The sequence below is a fragment of the Canis lupus genome, chromosome 37, assembly GCF_048164855.1.
Source record: "Canis lupus baileyi chromosome 37, mCanLup2.hap1, whole genome shotgun sequence".
Lineage (NCBI taxonomy): Eukaryota > Metazoa > Chordata > Mammalia > Carnivora > Canidae > Canis > Canis lupus.
In genome coordinates, this window is record NC_132874.1 from 7,744,952 (window position 1) to 7,760,346 (window position 15,395).

The 15,395-nt window shown below is 41.4% G+C and overlaps 1 protein-coding gene across 3 annotated transcripts in view; it reads left to right on the top strand.

Annotated features, from left to right (window-relative positions):
- MBOAT1 (membrane bound glycerophospholipid O-acyltransferase 1) overlaps nucleotides 1-15,395 on the top strand; it is a 114,923-nt gene that overhangs the window by 64,030 nt on the left and 35,498 nt on the right. For all 3 annotated transcript variants that reach the window (XM_072814192.1, XM_072814191.1, XM_072814193.1), the window contains exon 4: nucleotides 1,300-1,395. In XM_072814192.1, the coding sequence (XP_072670293.1) occupies nucleotides 1,300-1,395 (96 nt within the window). The remainder of the gene's footprint in view (nucleotides 1-1,299; nucleotides 1,396-15,395) is intronic.

The window sequence follows — 15,395 nt, forward strand, 5'->3', positions numbered from 1 at the left end:
TGATCCTGAGATTGAGCCTGGTGTCCTGAGCAGGGAGCCCGCTTCTCCTCCCACTGCCTCCCCCTGCTTGTGTTCTCTGTCTCTATCTCTCTGTCAAATAAATAAATACAATCTGTTTAAAAACAAAAACAAAAACCCATAGACCCACATGGAGTCACTTAGGCCAACTCACCAAACAGGGGCTTAATACCTAACCTCCCTGCAGTTTCAACTCCCAGAAATATGTCTTCACCGGTCAGCCAGGAATTATCTGGCTAGCACCAAGGAGGCTCCGTCACGTGGGCCCTCCCCGTCCCCCAAAGGGAAGGGGAGGCCATCTGCACAGTAAGACACTTCCCTTTAAGGGAAAGTGGCCTTGCCTGAAACAACTCCTTCTTCTCTTTTCTTGGTCACTTCCTCATTCTACTCTTCTTCCTGTAGAAATCTTCCATTTTGTACCACTCCTTGGAGCTCCCCTCTACTTCCTAGATGGGGTGCTGGTGCTAGATCAACACATCACTTAATAAAGATAATTACACCTTCAAGTTTGACTCAGTTGCATTTTTGTCCTTTAATGTCATACATTTATGTATGATTACAGATTGATGAATATTCTGAATGGTGCCCATGCATGTGTATGGGTATGCGTGCATGTTGCTGGTTTGTACCATGTTCAGGGCTGGTCTCTGAAGGAAGCCACAGAACGATCCGAGTCTGTGGTAACTGAAGCCTCAGGCTTGGGCAGGGAGGGTCCCCCGAGCAGAGCACTGGGAATGCTAACACCTAAGGAGTAAGCGGAGTAAGATAAGCTGAGCAGAGCCATGGAGGAATTAACTAGAGAAGTAGGAAGCAGATAAGAAGAATAGAAGCCAAGAAAACAAAGTGTTTCATGAAGGGAGTGGTCAGCAGTGTAATACTGGTCTGTATTTTACAAAGATCTTGTGTAAATGCGATGGTTGTGAAGAGGAGAATCTGAGTGCAAGACCTTCCAGGTCAGTGCTTCCCAGCTCCGGCTGCACAATGGAATTACACCTGCTGGGTGTAACTTGTACCAATTAAGCCTGAATATTGAGGGCGAGTCCCAAGGCATCTGCAGTTTGTAAAGCTTCCTGGGTGACTCCATTGTCCTGTCATGGTCCCCGTGACAAAGGATGAAGGGTTCCAGGCAACGAATGCAAAAGTGAGGGGAGCGCATGGACAGGCTTGCAGATAGAGCAGAGAGGACTTTGTGATGGATTGCATATGGGGAGTGAAGGAGAGGATGGAGAAAATTGTCATTCCCTTGAGTCATCATCTGATCCTCCCTGCTTTTGGTTTCAGATACACCTTTTTGGTAGCAATGGGATACCTGACCATATGCCACATCAGCCGAATATACATCTTCCACTATGGAATCCTCACTACAGATTTTTCTGGGTGAGTATCTTAATTTGGCTGGGGGGGAGGGTCCTTTGCCTGCAGACTCTGACTTACTCTCTTGGGGTCTGTAAAGATCAAGCCTACACAGGAGACTCCTTGGTGGTTGGTTAAATCAGTTGGTAAGACTGATGAGGTTGGGGTAGAAGATTTGATTGGTCTGCGGGACCACTAGCTCTGCCGTGTTGCAAGGTAGGGGTTGCATACATGTTGCATATGGCCCCTGTGCTGTATCTCTCCTGCTGCCTGTTTTTTGTAGTTACGTTGGAACACAGCAAGGCACGGACTCATTTATGTGCTGTCTCTGGCTTACAGTGGTAAGACTTGTGTAGTTGTGACAAAACCATATGACCCACAAAGCTTAAAAGATTTACTGTCTTGCTCTTTACAGAAAAGTTTTTCCAAGCCCTATCCTAAGGCTCCTCACGCAGGGTGTTTATCTCATCCTAATTTTTAATAATATGGAAATTCTTCCAAACTAGCTGATGAGGGGATCCCTGGGTGGCTCAGTGGTTTGGCGCCTGCCTTTGGCCCAGGGTGCGATCCTGGAGTCCGGGGTCGAGTCCCGCGTCGGGCTCCCGGCATGGAGCCTGCTTCTCCCTCTGCCTGTGTCTCTGCCTCTCTCTCTCTCTCTCTCTCTGTCTGTCTATCATGAATAATAATAAAAAAAAAATCTCAAACTAGCTGATGAACAGACCCCCTTGAGCATGTCCCCTGGCTGCCCTGGCCCCTCCCCCAGATTCCCTAGACTTCTGGCAACTAGAAGGTAATACCATAGCACAGCAAGGGTCTCCATACCAGTTGTAAAAACTTCTTTCTGTCACTATGGCCTTGATCTAGTGGACCAACCCTCTCCTGATGGTCACGTGGTGAAGACTGTAGAGAGAGAAGTGAAAATTTTGTGCTCTGTTGCTCTTTGTGTAGGAACAGCGTTTTATGAATCTTGAGGAGTGGACAGTATGCAGAGAGACCTCTCATAACACATTGTCTGATAGCCATGTTACTTCCCCAGGAGCTCGGGCCTGTTTTCTGCAGCAATCCGAGGTCAGGGAAAGCCTGTTTTCTCCACTCAGGTTGGATTGGGCTTCATTCCATGAGTTCTTGGAGAATGGGTAATAAAATAAAGGGGTTGCAACTCACAGCTTGTTTCTGTAAACCTTGCTGCTCATGCAGCTCCACGGTTCCACCATGAAGAGGCTCCAGAAGGCAGAGGTGTTGCTTTGAGGCACCAGGACTGTTGGTTGTCCTTAAGTTTTCTGTGTTTGTGGTTTCCTCTTTCAGGCATCAGTTCTCTCAGTCTTGGGCTTCTGAGATCTGACATTTCTCTTTGGCTAGTCTCCTTTCTGCATTCCCCTCCCCATAGTTGCGGGGTGCAGTTGTTCAGTCTTTCTGAGACGAATTCACAAACTCTTTTTTAAAAGAGATTTTATTTATTTATTTGAGAGAGAGAAAGAGAGCATGAGCAGGGGTCAGGCGCAGGGAGGAGGGAGAAACAAACTCCCGCTGAGCAGGGAGCCTGATGCGGGCTTGATCCCAGGACCCTGAGATCATGACCTGAGCTGAAGGCAGACGCTTAACGCTTAACTGAGCCACCCAGGTGTCCAGATTCACATTTTACTTTCTCATAATGTGTCTTGGAAAAATCATGTTAGCACCAAAGACAACAAGCCAGGAAGTTACAGCATTAAAAAGAATCTTTAAACAGTGATTATAACTTAACTAACCCTAGTGTTTGGTCAACAAACTTCATTTTTTGGTTTTACCCCCAAACTGTAACACCCCCCACCCTCGACCTCCACACATACACACACACACACACACACACACACACACACACACACACACACCTTAGAAGAGCTCCTGACTTATTAGGTGTTTGGTAAATGACTCTGTGAAATACTGGAGTTAATTTGTCAGTTCTTTTTCCAGTGCTGCAGGAGCTGCAGTTAAGGAGCTCCTCCAGCTATACTGAGTTGAGATAGTGAACAAAAAGCTTTGACTTCAACCCCAAGTAGATTATTACCTGTTTCTCACCCATATCATCTTTTCTTTTGAGGGGCATGAAACATATATTCATTCATTTACTTCTGCAAGAGTTTTTGAGACCCCACTTTGCTAGGCACAGTGCCAGGTGTGGAAGGCACCATCACTTAGGTAGGAGGAAGGGTGCTTCAGGCAGAGGAAGCAGCAATACAAGAGCACAGAATTGTGACAGGTGCCTATCGAGGTCCCAGAAACCTGCCTTGCTCTCCTTTACCTCCCACATTCCTCTGTCCCCAGGTCCTATCAGGCAGGCAGCCTGGCCGTCACTAGGCTCCAGACACTGCTGTCTGTGTGTCCTCTGCCACCACTTTGGACCACCGCATGTCTGCATCTTTCCCAACTGGCCTCTCATTTCACCCTACCCCTTGTCCGGTCTGTGCTGTCTATACCAACCAGAGCGAGCTCTAAAATATCAAAGCAGATGATGATCTGGACCCGATTCTCCTGTGGTCTTCTCCTGCTGTGTACTGCATATGGCAGCATTGCAGGAGAGCTTACGGCCTGCACGCACGCTGGGCTGGTTCATGTCTCTGTGTGTATGCCTTGCTCATTCCTCTGGTTAGAAGGCCCATTTTTACCCTTGTCTGTGTGGAAATCTCTTACTGCACTTTCTACAACCCAGCTCAAAATCGCTGCTTTACAAAGCTTTCCCTGATTGCCACCTGCTCCTTCCCCCATCCCCTTCTTCTTCCTCCTGTTGTTCATTGCATTTTGGACCCTGCCTGGGAGGAGGGCTCTCATGTGGCTTTCATGGCTGGTGCCGCCTGTCACCTGTAAATCCGACCCCCTGAGATCCCAGTGCACAATGTTTGGAGTTAGAGGGCAGGGGTGCTTCTGCTTTCACCAATTGATCTATATGCTTGTCTAGTGTCATATATGTTTTATTCCCAAACTGACTTATTCCGGTTTGAACTTGAGTAGAACTGATTATATGTGGATGTGAAAGGAGAGAGAGTAGTTTCTCTAAATCTTGGCTGGGTCCTTTGGAAAGGGACTAAGGCAAGTTGGGTGTGTTACAAGTAGTGGGTGCTGAATGTAAAGTGGGTAAGAGTCTGGAAGGGAATGGGGGAGGACTAGAGCTGGGCAGGATTCTGTTCTCAGGTCACTCTGCAGTGTGCGCATCTTGACTTTGTTTTACCTTCTCAGTCCACATCAGAGGCAGTGACTCTGGAGGTGGCACGCAGGGCTCATGTAAGGGAGAATCTATCACTCAGCTGACCCAAGCTCCAAGGAGAGGCTTTGGTGCTGAATCAAGAGGTGCATTCATTTATCACTTGGCAGATGCTGATGGAGAACCCTGAGCATGCCAGGCCGGGTCACAGGAGGGAGGGACGAGCAAAGGCTGTGGCAGGTACTTACTTACGAACTATAAGTCTGTATGGGGAATTCACACATGAGCATATCATTGTGAACTGGGTTGAACTCAGTCTCAGAACACATTCTTCTTTGGAAATAGGATCTTTGTAGGTATAACTAGTTAAGATGAGGACATACTAGATTAGGGTAGGCCCTCAATTCATTATGGCTGGTGGGGTCCTTCTAAGGCCATAGGAGACACAGATGCCAGGGATGCATAGTGGGGAGAAGGCCAGGTGAAGACATAGGCAGAGATAAGGGTGAGGTAGCTGTAGGCTAGGGAGCTCCAAGGACTGCCGGAAGCCACCAGCAGCTGGAGTAAAGCATGGCCTCCTTGGCCTCCAGAAGGAACCAGCCCTGCCAACACCTTGATTTCAGACTTCTGGCCTCCAGAAAACAGTGAGACCATCATGTTCTGGTTTAAAGCCACCCAAATTGTGGTAATCAGTTATGGCAGCTCTCTCAGACATCAGTGCACAGTGTTTTATGACTGCTTGCCTTTTGATGGGCTAACAGGTGTGCCCTGCTTCTGATCATGCAGGGTAAGAGTGTCCTCACTGTCCCCATTTCTCCCCCTTCTGATCACGCCTCCTTCTCTGTAGGTTCTATCCATAAAGCCGCAAACTCTTGAATGATTATTACATCGTTTTTAGTATAACCAGACCTGGCAGAAGTTATCAGTAGGAAAACATAAAGGGCGTTCGTGGAAAACAGCAGTGTGCTTGTGAAATGTGGTGGATTTGGGGACTTTGATAACAGGGGACAATGGAAACCCATCACTGTCAGCTTGACTTCCAGCAGCATGGTCATGACACATTTCCTCAAGTGATGTTTGTGCTTGGGCATCTTTTTTTTGCTCTCCTTGTATTAAGAAGTCGCTAACATTACACAGAAAACCATAGAATGTTTGGGAATGCCTGGGTGGCTTAGTCAGGAAGGCTTTGACTCTTGATCTCCGTTCAGGTCATGATCTCAGGGTTGTGAGACTGAGCCCCATGTCAGGCTCCATGCTCAGCTTGAGGTCTGCTCAAGATTCTTTCTCCCTCTGCCTGTCCTCCTCCTCCTGCTTATATACTTTCTCTCTAAATAAATAAAATCTTTGACAATATTTGAACTAGAAGGGACTCTGTGGGAAAGGATACAAAGAAGGTAGGTCTATTACCTGTAGCTCTCAGTGGTTATGCTGTTTGGCTCTTGAGGGTACCTTTTTTTTAAATTTTTAAGTTACAGAACATTGTTAAGCAGCATTATTTTTCCACTCCCACCGTAAATGCATAAGGGCCTCACTGACATAAATCCATCTTCTGGGATAAACAAATGGAGAGATACAGACCAACCTGAAATTGACAAGATGTTTTAAATCTCAAATTGTCAGTTAGAGATTCTTTACCAATGTCTGCTCTATAATGATGAACATGTAGGCAACCCCCAGCTCCCCTTCAGAATGTAATTTGTTTAGCACTGCCATTGGATTCAGTTTTAAAATCTTATTTTGCTGAGGAATAAAGTAGCGTTTTGATGTTGAACCTGGTGTTTTAAAGCAGCCTGATGAGAGAGCTATTCTCTCTGGAGCATGCATCCAAATCTAAGTGCTTAGTATGCTTTATTATATCTTTAGAATAAGAGCCCAGAAAGGAATTGAATGGGATTAGTTGAGATAAGTATTTGTGTCAAACAACATATATATGTTTTTAATTTGGGGGAGCACATAAACTCATGCTTTAGATTATTCTGGGGCTTGAAATTTTATCATTCTGAAAGCAATCAAGTTTTCATGGGCTGGACTGGCATTAATGGTGAGAATCACACACAAGATACGTTTTATTGGTGTTGCTAATACAGTTTATATCAATACGTGTAGTGGTAGATCCTTTGTGTTTTCTCTGTGAATGTGGGCTATTAAAAATACCAGAACATTTACTGTTCTCCTGGGGGAAGCTCAACAATTGCTTGTAATAAACCTGGTACTTGATTCCTTTTAAGTTTGAGATAGTGAACGGATTCTTCTTTTCTGCTCACAGAAGGGTACAAATTGAGTTTTATGAGGGAAGCAGCAAAAAGAACCTTTATTTCCTCTTTGCAAGCTAGGCCAGATTCAGGCAGATAATTGCTCTCCTATGATGTTGGCAATTTGAATTGCCTGTGTGTTTTCGAAAACGGTCTGAAATGAGAACTCTTACACACTTAGAGTGGGAGTATAAATTGGTACAACCATTCTAGAAGGCAATAAAATTTCAAGCAAGAATTTTTGCATTTGAAAAGAATCATATTCTAGGGGTTCTTGGGTGGCTCAGTTGGTTAAGCATCTGACTCTTGATTTCGGCTCAGGTCTCGATCTCAGGGTCACGAGATCAAGCCTTGCTTCAGGCTCTGTGCTCAGCAGGGAGTCTGCTTGAGATTCTCTCCCTCTGCCCCTCCCCCTACGTGTACCTGCATGCATGTGCTCTCTCTCTCTCTCTGTCAAATAAATAAATGTCGTCTTTAAAAGATCATATTGTGTGATAGGATAAATTCCTAGGAATTAAAAAAAAATTCCTAGGAATTGAATTACCTTAAGGAAATCAAATTTATTCATAAGCGTGTTCAACTACTGTCAATGGTAGTGAAGAATTGGAAACATCCTACATGGTCCAAAAAGAGGCAAATGATTAAATTATGGTACTACTGTGTGTCTACTGAAAATGATTTCGAAGAATGTTTAATGACACTGGAAAATGCTTCCAGTAGAATGGAATATCAAAATTGCAAAGCTAATCCACTTAAGACTCCCATTTTTTTATGAATATGGACATGTGTCAGAAAGGCTGGAAGGAGGTAATCAAAATGCTAAGACAGTGGTTCTGTTGGGGGGTGTCTTTATTGGCTATTTTAATAATTGTTTCTTTTTTATGATTATAATGAGACATCCTAAATGTTATTTAAAACTATTTGCAAGTACATTATGAATGCATATCCTGTGCATGCTGAATTATAGCCTGTAGGAATGGACCAATAGCCCTCTGTGTTCCCTGTTACCTTATTGAGGTTGATAGAAATAATGGAAATATTACTTGTCTGTACCCCTTGCTGGTGGAAGTGATCATTTGCCTAACTGTCCACAGAAATGTGCTTTCCTCTGTTGGTTTACAACATCCTGTCCCTTCTACCTGGCCAACCCAATATGTGCGAGTAATTGGGTTCTACTATAATATGGACAAAGAAGTGATATTTGTAGGGAGTTTTCACGATTTGCTTATTTCATGTTTATTCTTAAGGGTTTTGGCAGCTTCTTGTTAACTTAGCTTAGTCACTTGGTGTTGAAGTCCAAGGGCATGAGTTTAAGTTCTACCAAGTATATTTGGTAAGTTCCTATTAAAATGGAGAACTGGTATTTTGTTGTGATCATTAAATGCCAAAGAAGGGAGATTATATCTTTGGAAAATTAATAGGAAGGGTAAAAAAGCCCATTCTTCTCTGCTTGACTGGTGGATGGTTCCCAGAAGATACCAGGCGAACTTTGAAATGAGAGGAGTTTCCCCTACTTTCAGTTGTAGTCCTAGGGAGCCTGATGGGACAATGTATTTTGTTTGCTGTGGGTCCTGGAGTCCTGTGTTTTCTTCGCTGATGCTGGCACAGTTGAAAGGAGTTTGGGAGCATTCCACTAAAATTGTAATATCATCACCTCCCTCTTCAGTAATCCAGGGAGCAGGGGGTAACCAGTAAGGCAGGAAGTGATAGGGAGGTGAGAAAGTACCATCTGAACCTCCTGTGTCTATTGGGCCGAGGCTCCTATTTGCACAGTTCATGTTGCATTTGGCTCTCCTGGTTGTTGTGCAAGATGGCAGGCCCAGCCGATGTTGCTCCTGATTGCAAGTTTGTTATGGTCCTATTCTCCCATCCTGTCAAAGCAATGCTTGCCTGACTCTTCGCTTTCCTAATGTATTACTATTATAAGGGGACTTCCATTAGAAAGAAAGAAGTAATAAAAATACAAAGCATAGCTTTTGGGATCTAAAATTACCTTTTCAGGAAAATAAGATCCCTAAATATCAGATCTGGCTTGATGCTGGCCAGCCAGCTGTATGATCAGCTGGCTCTTTAACCTCTAACTGAGGACTGCATAATATTATTGCTCCATCCCAGTTTTATCAGGACAGAGAACTTAACCACCCTAGGTCCAGAGAGTAAGGGAAGTTTTATTGGAATAGTGTTAAAAATTGAGATTTTGTTTAATGTTTTAAAGATAGGTTCTTTATTGTTGGGAGTTGATATGAGAAGCAGATAGAATGGATACCACTTCTGGTAAATTGCCCAGAGTCTGTTGGAAGGCATTGATTTTCTGTGTGTGTGTGTGTGTGTGTGTGTGTGTGTGTGTACGTACATATGTACGTATTGGGGGGAGTGGCATTTTTTTGTCTTTCTGCTCTAATCACATATCTATCTGCCTGTTTTTCCTTATTCATTTTCCCCCTGTATTTTTTTTATCCCAATTAGAATAATAGTGTTAGGGGCACCTGGGCGGCTCAGTGGTTGAGCATCTGCTTTTGGCTCAGGTCATGATTCTGGGGTCCTGGGATCGAGTTCCGCATCGGGGGGGTGGGGGGGCGGGAGCCTGCTTCTCCCTCTGCCTATGTCTCTGCCTCTTTCTCTGTGTCTCTGATGAGTGAATAAATAAAATCTTAAAAATAAAGAATAATAATGTTAGGGTCAGGAAGAAAAAAGTGCTTTTCTTTGTGTGTGTGTGTATAAATTTTCTTCTTTTATTGAATTACTCATTTTTAAATTTATGTATAATTAACAAAGAGTGTTATATTAGATTCAGGTGTACAATATCGTGATTCAATATTTCCATCATCACCTGGTGCTCACCACAGCAAAGGCCCTCCTTAATCGCCATCACCCCCTCCCTCTCCTCTGGTGACCATCAGTTTGTTCTCTATACTTAAAAGAGTCTGTCTTTTGTTTGTCTCTCTTTTTTTGTGTTCATTTGTTTTGTTTCTTTTCTTTTTTTTTTAAAGATTTTATTTATTTGAGATAGAGAGAGAGAGACAGAGAGAGGTAGGGAAGGGCAGAGGGAGAGAAAGAGAGAGAGAGAGAGAAAGAGAGAGAGAGAAGCAGATTTCCTACTGAGCAGGATGCCTGGTGCAGGGCTCAGTCCTAGGACCCAGAGATCATGACCTGAGCCAAAAGCAGATGCTTAACAGACTGAGCTGCCCAGGCACCCCTCATTTGTTTTGTTTCTTAAATTCCAAATATAAGTGAAATCATATGGTATTTGTCTTTTCTCTGATTGACTCATTTCACTTAGCGTTATACTCTAGATCCATTCATGTTGTTGCATATAGGAGGATTTCATTCTTTCTTATGGCTGAATAATATTCCATTGTTTGTGTATATTACATCATCTTTATCCATTTACATGTCCATGGACACTTGGGCTGCTTTCATATTTTGGCTATTGTAAATAATTCTGCAATAAACATAGAGGTGCATGTATCCCTTTGATTTAGTGATTTTGTATTTCTTGGGTAAATAAATTTAGTGGAATCACTGGATCATGTGGTAATCCTTTTTTTAACACTTTGAGGAACCTCCACACCATTTTCCATAGTAGCTACACCTGTTTGCATTCCCACCATCAGTGCAAGAGGGTTCCTTTATTCCACGTACTCATCAATACCTGTTTCTTTTGTTTTGGATTTTAGCCATTCTGACAAGTGTTAGGTGATATTTCATCGTAATTTGGTTTGCATTTCCCTGGTGATGAATGATGTTGAGCTCCTTTTCCTGTGTCAGTTGGGCATCTGCATGTCCTCCTTGGAGAAATGTCTGTTCATGTCTTTTGCCCATTTTTTAATTGGATTGCTTTTTGGGTGTTGAGTTGTATGAGTTCTTTATATATTTTGGTTACTAACTCTTTTTTGGGTATGTCATTTGCAAATATTTCCTCCCATTCTGTAGGTGGCCTTTGAGTTTTGTTGATGGTTTCTTTCCCTGGGCAGAAGCTTTTTACTTTGGTGTAGTTCCCATAGTTTTATTTTTGTTTTTGTGTCCTTTTCCTAGGAGACATATCTAGAAAGATGTTGCAACTGCCAATGTCAGAGACATTTTGCCTGTGCTTTCTTTAGGATTTTGATGTTTTCAGGTCTCACATTTAGGCCTTTTTTTTTTTTTTAAGATTTTATTTATTTATTCATGAGAGACACACAGAGGGAGACAAAGACATAGACAGAGGGAGACTCAGGCTCCTCAAGGGGAGCCCAATGTGGGACTTGATCCCAGCACTTCAGGACCACACCCTGAGCCGAAGGCCAACGCTCAACCATTGAGCCACCCAGGCATCCCTCACATTTAGGTCTTTAATCCATTTTGAGTTTATTTTTGTGTCTGGGGTGAGAAAATGTCCAGTTTCATTCTTTTGTAGCTGTCCAGTTTTCCTAAGACCATTTGCTGAAGAGACTTTTGCCCATTGCATATTTTTTCCTCTTTTGTCAAAGATTAATTGAACATATATTGTTGTGGGTTTATTTCTGGGCTCCCTATTGTGTTCCATGGATACTACAGCTTTGTAGTATATCTTGAAATCTGGGCTTGGGATACCTCCAGTTTTATTCTTCTTTTTGAAGTTTACATTGGCTCTCCAAGGTCATTTATGGGTTTTGTACAAAGTTTAGGATTATTTGTTCTTTGAAAAATGCAATTGGAGGGTGCCTAGGTGACTGAGTTGGTGAAGTGTTGGACTTTTGATTTCGGCCCAGGTCATGATCTCAGGGTCCCGAGTTTGAGCCCCACATTGGGCTCCATGGTCAGTGCAGAGTATGCTTGAGATTTTCTCTTTCCCTCTTGCTCTCCCCCTTCCTACCAGCTCATGTGCTCGCTCCCTTTCCCTCTCTCTCTAACTAAAATCTTTAAAAAAAAAAGAAAAGAAAAGAAAAGAAAAATGCTGCTGGTATTTTGCTAGGGATCGCATTAAATATGTAGATTACTTTGGGTAGTACAGATATTTTAATAGTATGTTTAATCCATGAACATGGGATAATATCTTTCCATTTGTGTCTTCTTCAGTTTCTTTAATTAATGTTTTATAGTTTACAGAGTATAGGTCTTTCACCTACTTGTTTAAGTTTCTTCCTAAGTATTTTATTCTTCTTGGTGCAATTATAAATGGAATTTTTTTTTTAATTTGAGAGAGAGTGGGTGTGTGTGCATGAGCTGGGGAGGAGGGCAGAGGGAGAGGTAGAAGCAGACTCCCTGCTGAGCAGGGAGCCAGCCTTGGGGCTTGATCCCAGGACCTGGGGATCATGACCTGAGCCAAAGGCTGATGCTTAACTGACTGAGCCACTCAGGCTTCCCTGGAATTGTTTTCTTAACTTCTTTCTGCTATTTCATTATTAGTGTCTAGAAATGCAACAGATTTCTATACATTGATTTTGTATCTTGTGGTCTTATTAAATTCCCTAATCAGTTCTAGTAGTTTCTCGATGGAGTCTTTTGGGTTTTCATTCTCTTTTTCTCTCTCTTTTTGTCTCTCTCTCTCTCTCCTTTAAGATTTTTCTTTTATTTGAAAGAGAGAGAGAAGAAAGGGGCAGGAAGAAATTGAGAATCTTGAAGCAGTCTCCCCACAGAGCATAGAGCCTGATGTGGGACTTGATCTCAGGACCATGAAATCCTGACCTGAACTGAAATCAAGAGTTGGCCACTTAACCAACTGAGCCACCCAGGAGCCCCTTGGAATGTTTCAGGTTTTCTATATTTAGTATCCTGTCACCTGCATATAGTGAAAGTTTTACCTCTTCCTTACCAATTTGGATACCTTTTGTTCCTTTTTCTTGTCTGATTGCTGTGGCTAGGACTTCCAGTACTATGCTGAATAAAAGTGCTGAGGGTGGACATCCTTGTCCTCTTTCTGATCTTAGGGGAAAGCCCTCAGTTTTTCACCATTCAGTATGATTTAGCTGTAATTTTTCTGTATACGGCCTAATTATGTTGAGGTATGTTCCATCTAAAAATGCTTTGCTGAGGGGTTTTCTCATGAATGAATGTACTTTGTCAAGTGCTTTTTCTCCATCCATTGAAATGATCATATGGTTTTTATCATTTTTCTTATTGATATGATGTATCACATTGATGATTGTGAATATTAAACTACCTTTGCATCTTGGGATTAAATCCCACTTGATTGTGGTGAATGATTGTTTTAATGTAATGTTTGATTCAGTTTGCTAATATTTTGTTGAGGATTTTTGCATCTGTGTTCATCAGATATATTGGCTTACAGCTCTATTTGTAGTGTCTTTCTCTGGTTGAATTGGGCAGTTTTCATTCCTCTTCTGTTTTTTGGAATAGTAGAATAGTAGGTGTTAACTCTCCTTTAAATGTTTGGTAGGATTTATCTGTGAAGCTGTCTGGTCCTGGGCTTTTGTTTGTTATGAGTTGTTATTATTATTATTATTGTTATTATTATTATTATTATTATTATTGTTTGAATTTCATTGCTGGTGTTTGGTCTGTTCCATTTTCTGTTTCTCCCCGATTCCGTTTTGGGAGGTTATGTTTCCAGGAATATTCTGGGTAGTCCAGTATAATGGCATATAATTTTTCATAATATTCTCTTACAATCCTATGTATTTCTGTGGTATTGGTGGATATTTCTCCCCTTTCATTTCTGATTTTGTTCTAGTCCTCTCTCCCTCTCTCTCTTTTGGATCAATTTGGCTAAAAGTTTGTCAGAATTTGTTGATCTTTTCAAAGAACCCGCCCATGGTTTCATTGATCTGTTCTATTGTTTTTTAGTTTCTATTTTGTTCATTTCTGCCTTAATCTTTATTATTTCCTTGCTTCTCCTGGTTTGTGGTTTTGTTTGTTTTTCTTTTTCTAGCTCATTTAGGTATAAGATTAGGTTCTTTGTTTTTTTCTTGCTTCTTGAGGTGGGCCTATTGCTATACATTTCCCTCTTAAAACCACTTTTGCTGCATCCCAAATAATTTAGATCAGTGTGTTTTCATTTTCATTTGTCTCTATGTCCATTTTTAAAATTTTCTCTTTGGTATCTAGGTTGATCTATTCATTGTTTAGTAGCATGTTATTTAACTTCCATGTATTTGTGTTCTTTCCAGATTTTTTTCTTGTGGCTGACTTCTAGTTTCTTGGTGTTGTGGTCAGAAAAGATGCATGGTGTGACTTAAGTCTTCTGAATTTGCTGAGACTTGTTTTGTGGTATAACATGTGGTCTCTTCTAGAGAATGTTCCCTTTACACTGAAAAGAATGTGTATTCTGTTGTTTTAGGATGGAATATTTTGAATATATGTTAGGTCCATCTTGTCCAATGTGTTGTTCAAAGCTACTCCTTCCTTGGTGATTCTCTGTTTGGATGATCTATCCATTGATGTAAGTGGGGTGTTAAACTCCCCTACTATTTTTGTATTAGTATCAATAACTTCCTTTATGTTTTTAAGTAACTGTTCAATGTATTGGAGTGCCCCTATATTTGTTGCATAAATATTTTTTATTTAAATTCAATTATCCAACATATAGTACATCATTAGTTTCAGATGTAGTGTTCAGTAATTTATCAGTTGCATATAACACCCAGTGCTCATCATATCACGAGGCCTCCTTAACGCCCATTACCCAATTACCCCATCTATTTCCTACTTCCCCTTGGTTACATAAATATTTACAGTTGTTCTGTCTTCTTATTGAATTGTTCCCTTAATGATTATGTAGTTTCCTTTGTCTCTTGTTACAGGTCTTTATTTCAAAGTCTATTTTGTCTAAGTATTGTGACTCTTACTTTCTTTTGACCTCCATTTGCATGATAAATGTTTTCCCTTTCCATCACTTTCAATCTGCAGATGTCTTTAGGTCTGCAATTGGTCTTTTTTAGGCACCATATACTTGGGTCTTGCTTTTTTATCCATTCTGCCATCCTGTGTCTTTTGATTGGAACATTTAGCTTATTTGCATTCATAGTAATTATTGACAAGTATGTGTTTATTGCCATTTTGTTACTTATTTTACAGCTGTTTTTATAGTTCTTCTTTGATCTTTTGATTCTTCCTATTAGATTGGCTGACTTATTTAGTGATATACATGGCTTCCTTTCTCTCTCTCTCTCTTTTTTGCTATGCATTACTGGCTTTCTGTTTGTGATTATCATTAGGTTTATATATAACATCTTATGCATATAGCAGTCTATATTAAGTTGATGGTCATATATGTTTGAATCCATTGTAAAACTAAAGTTTTATTCTCCTCCTCCCTACATTTTAGATATATGATGTCATTCTTTATATCCTTTTATTTTCTGAATCTCTTGACAGATTTTTGTGGATATACTTAATCTTACTGCTTTTGTGCTTCTTACTTTGTTCCGCTTATGATCTTCCATTTCCACTCAAAGAATCTCCTTTAACATTTCTTGTAAGATAGGTTTTGTGGTAATGGATTCCTTTAACTTTTGTTTGTCTGGGAAACTCTATATTTTCCCCCAGATAAAAAATTCTAGATACTACTCAGTGCTCATTCATGATAAGTTTATTCTTTAATCCCCATCATCTATTTCACTCATCTCTCCACCCACCCCACCCCCCTTGAATAACCATGAGTTTGTTCTCTACAG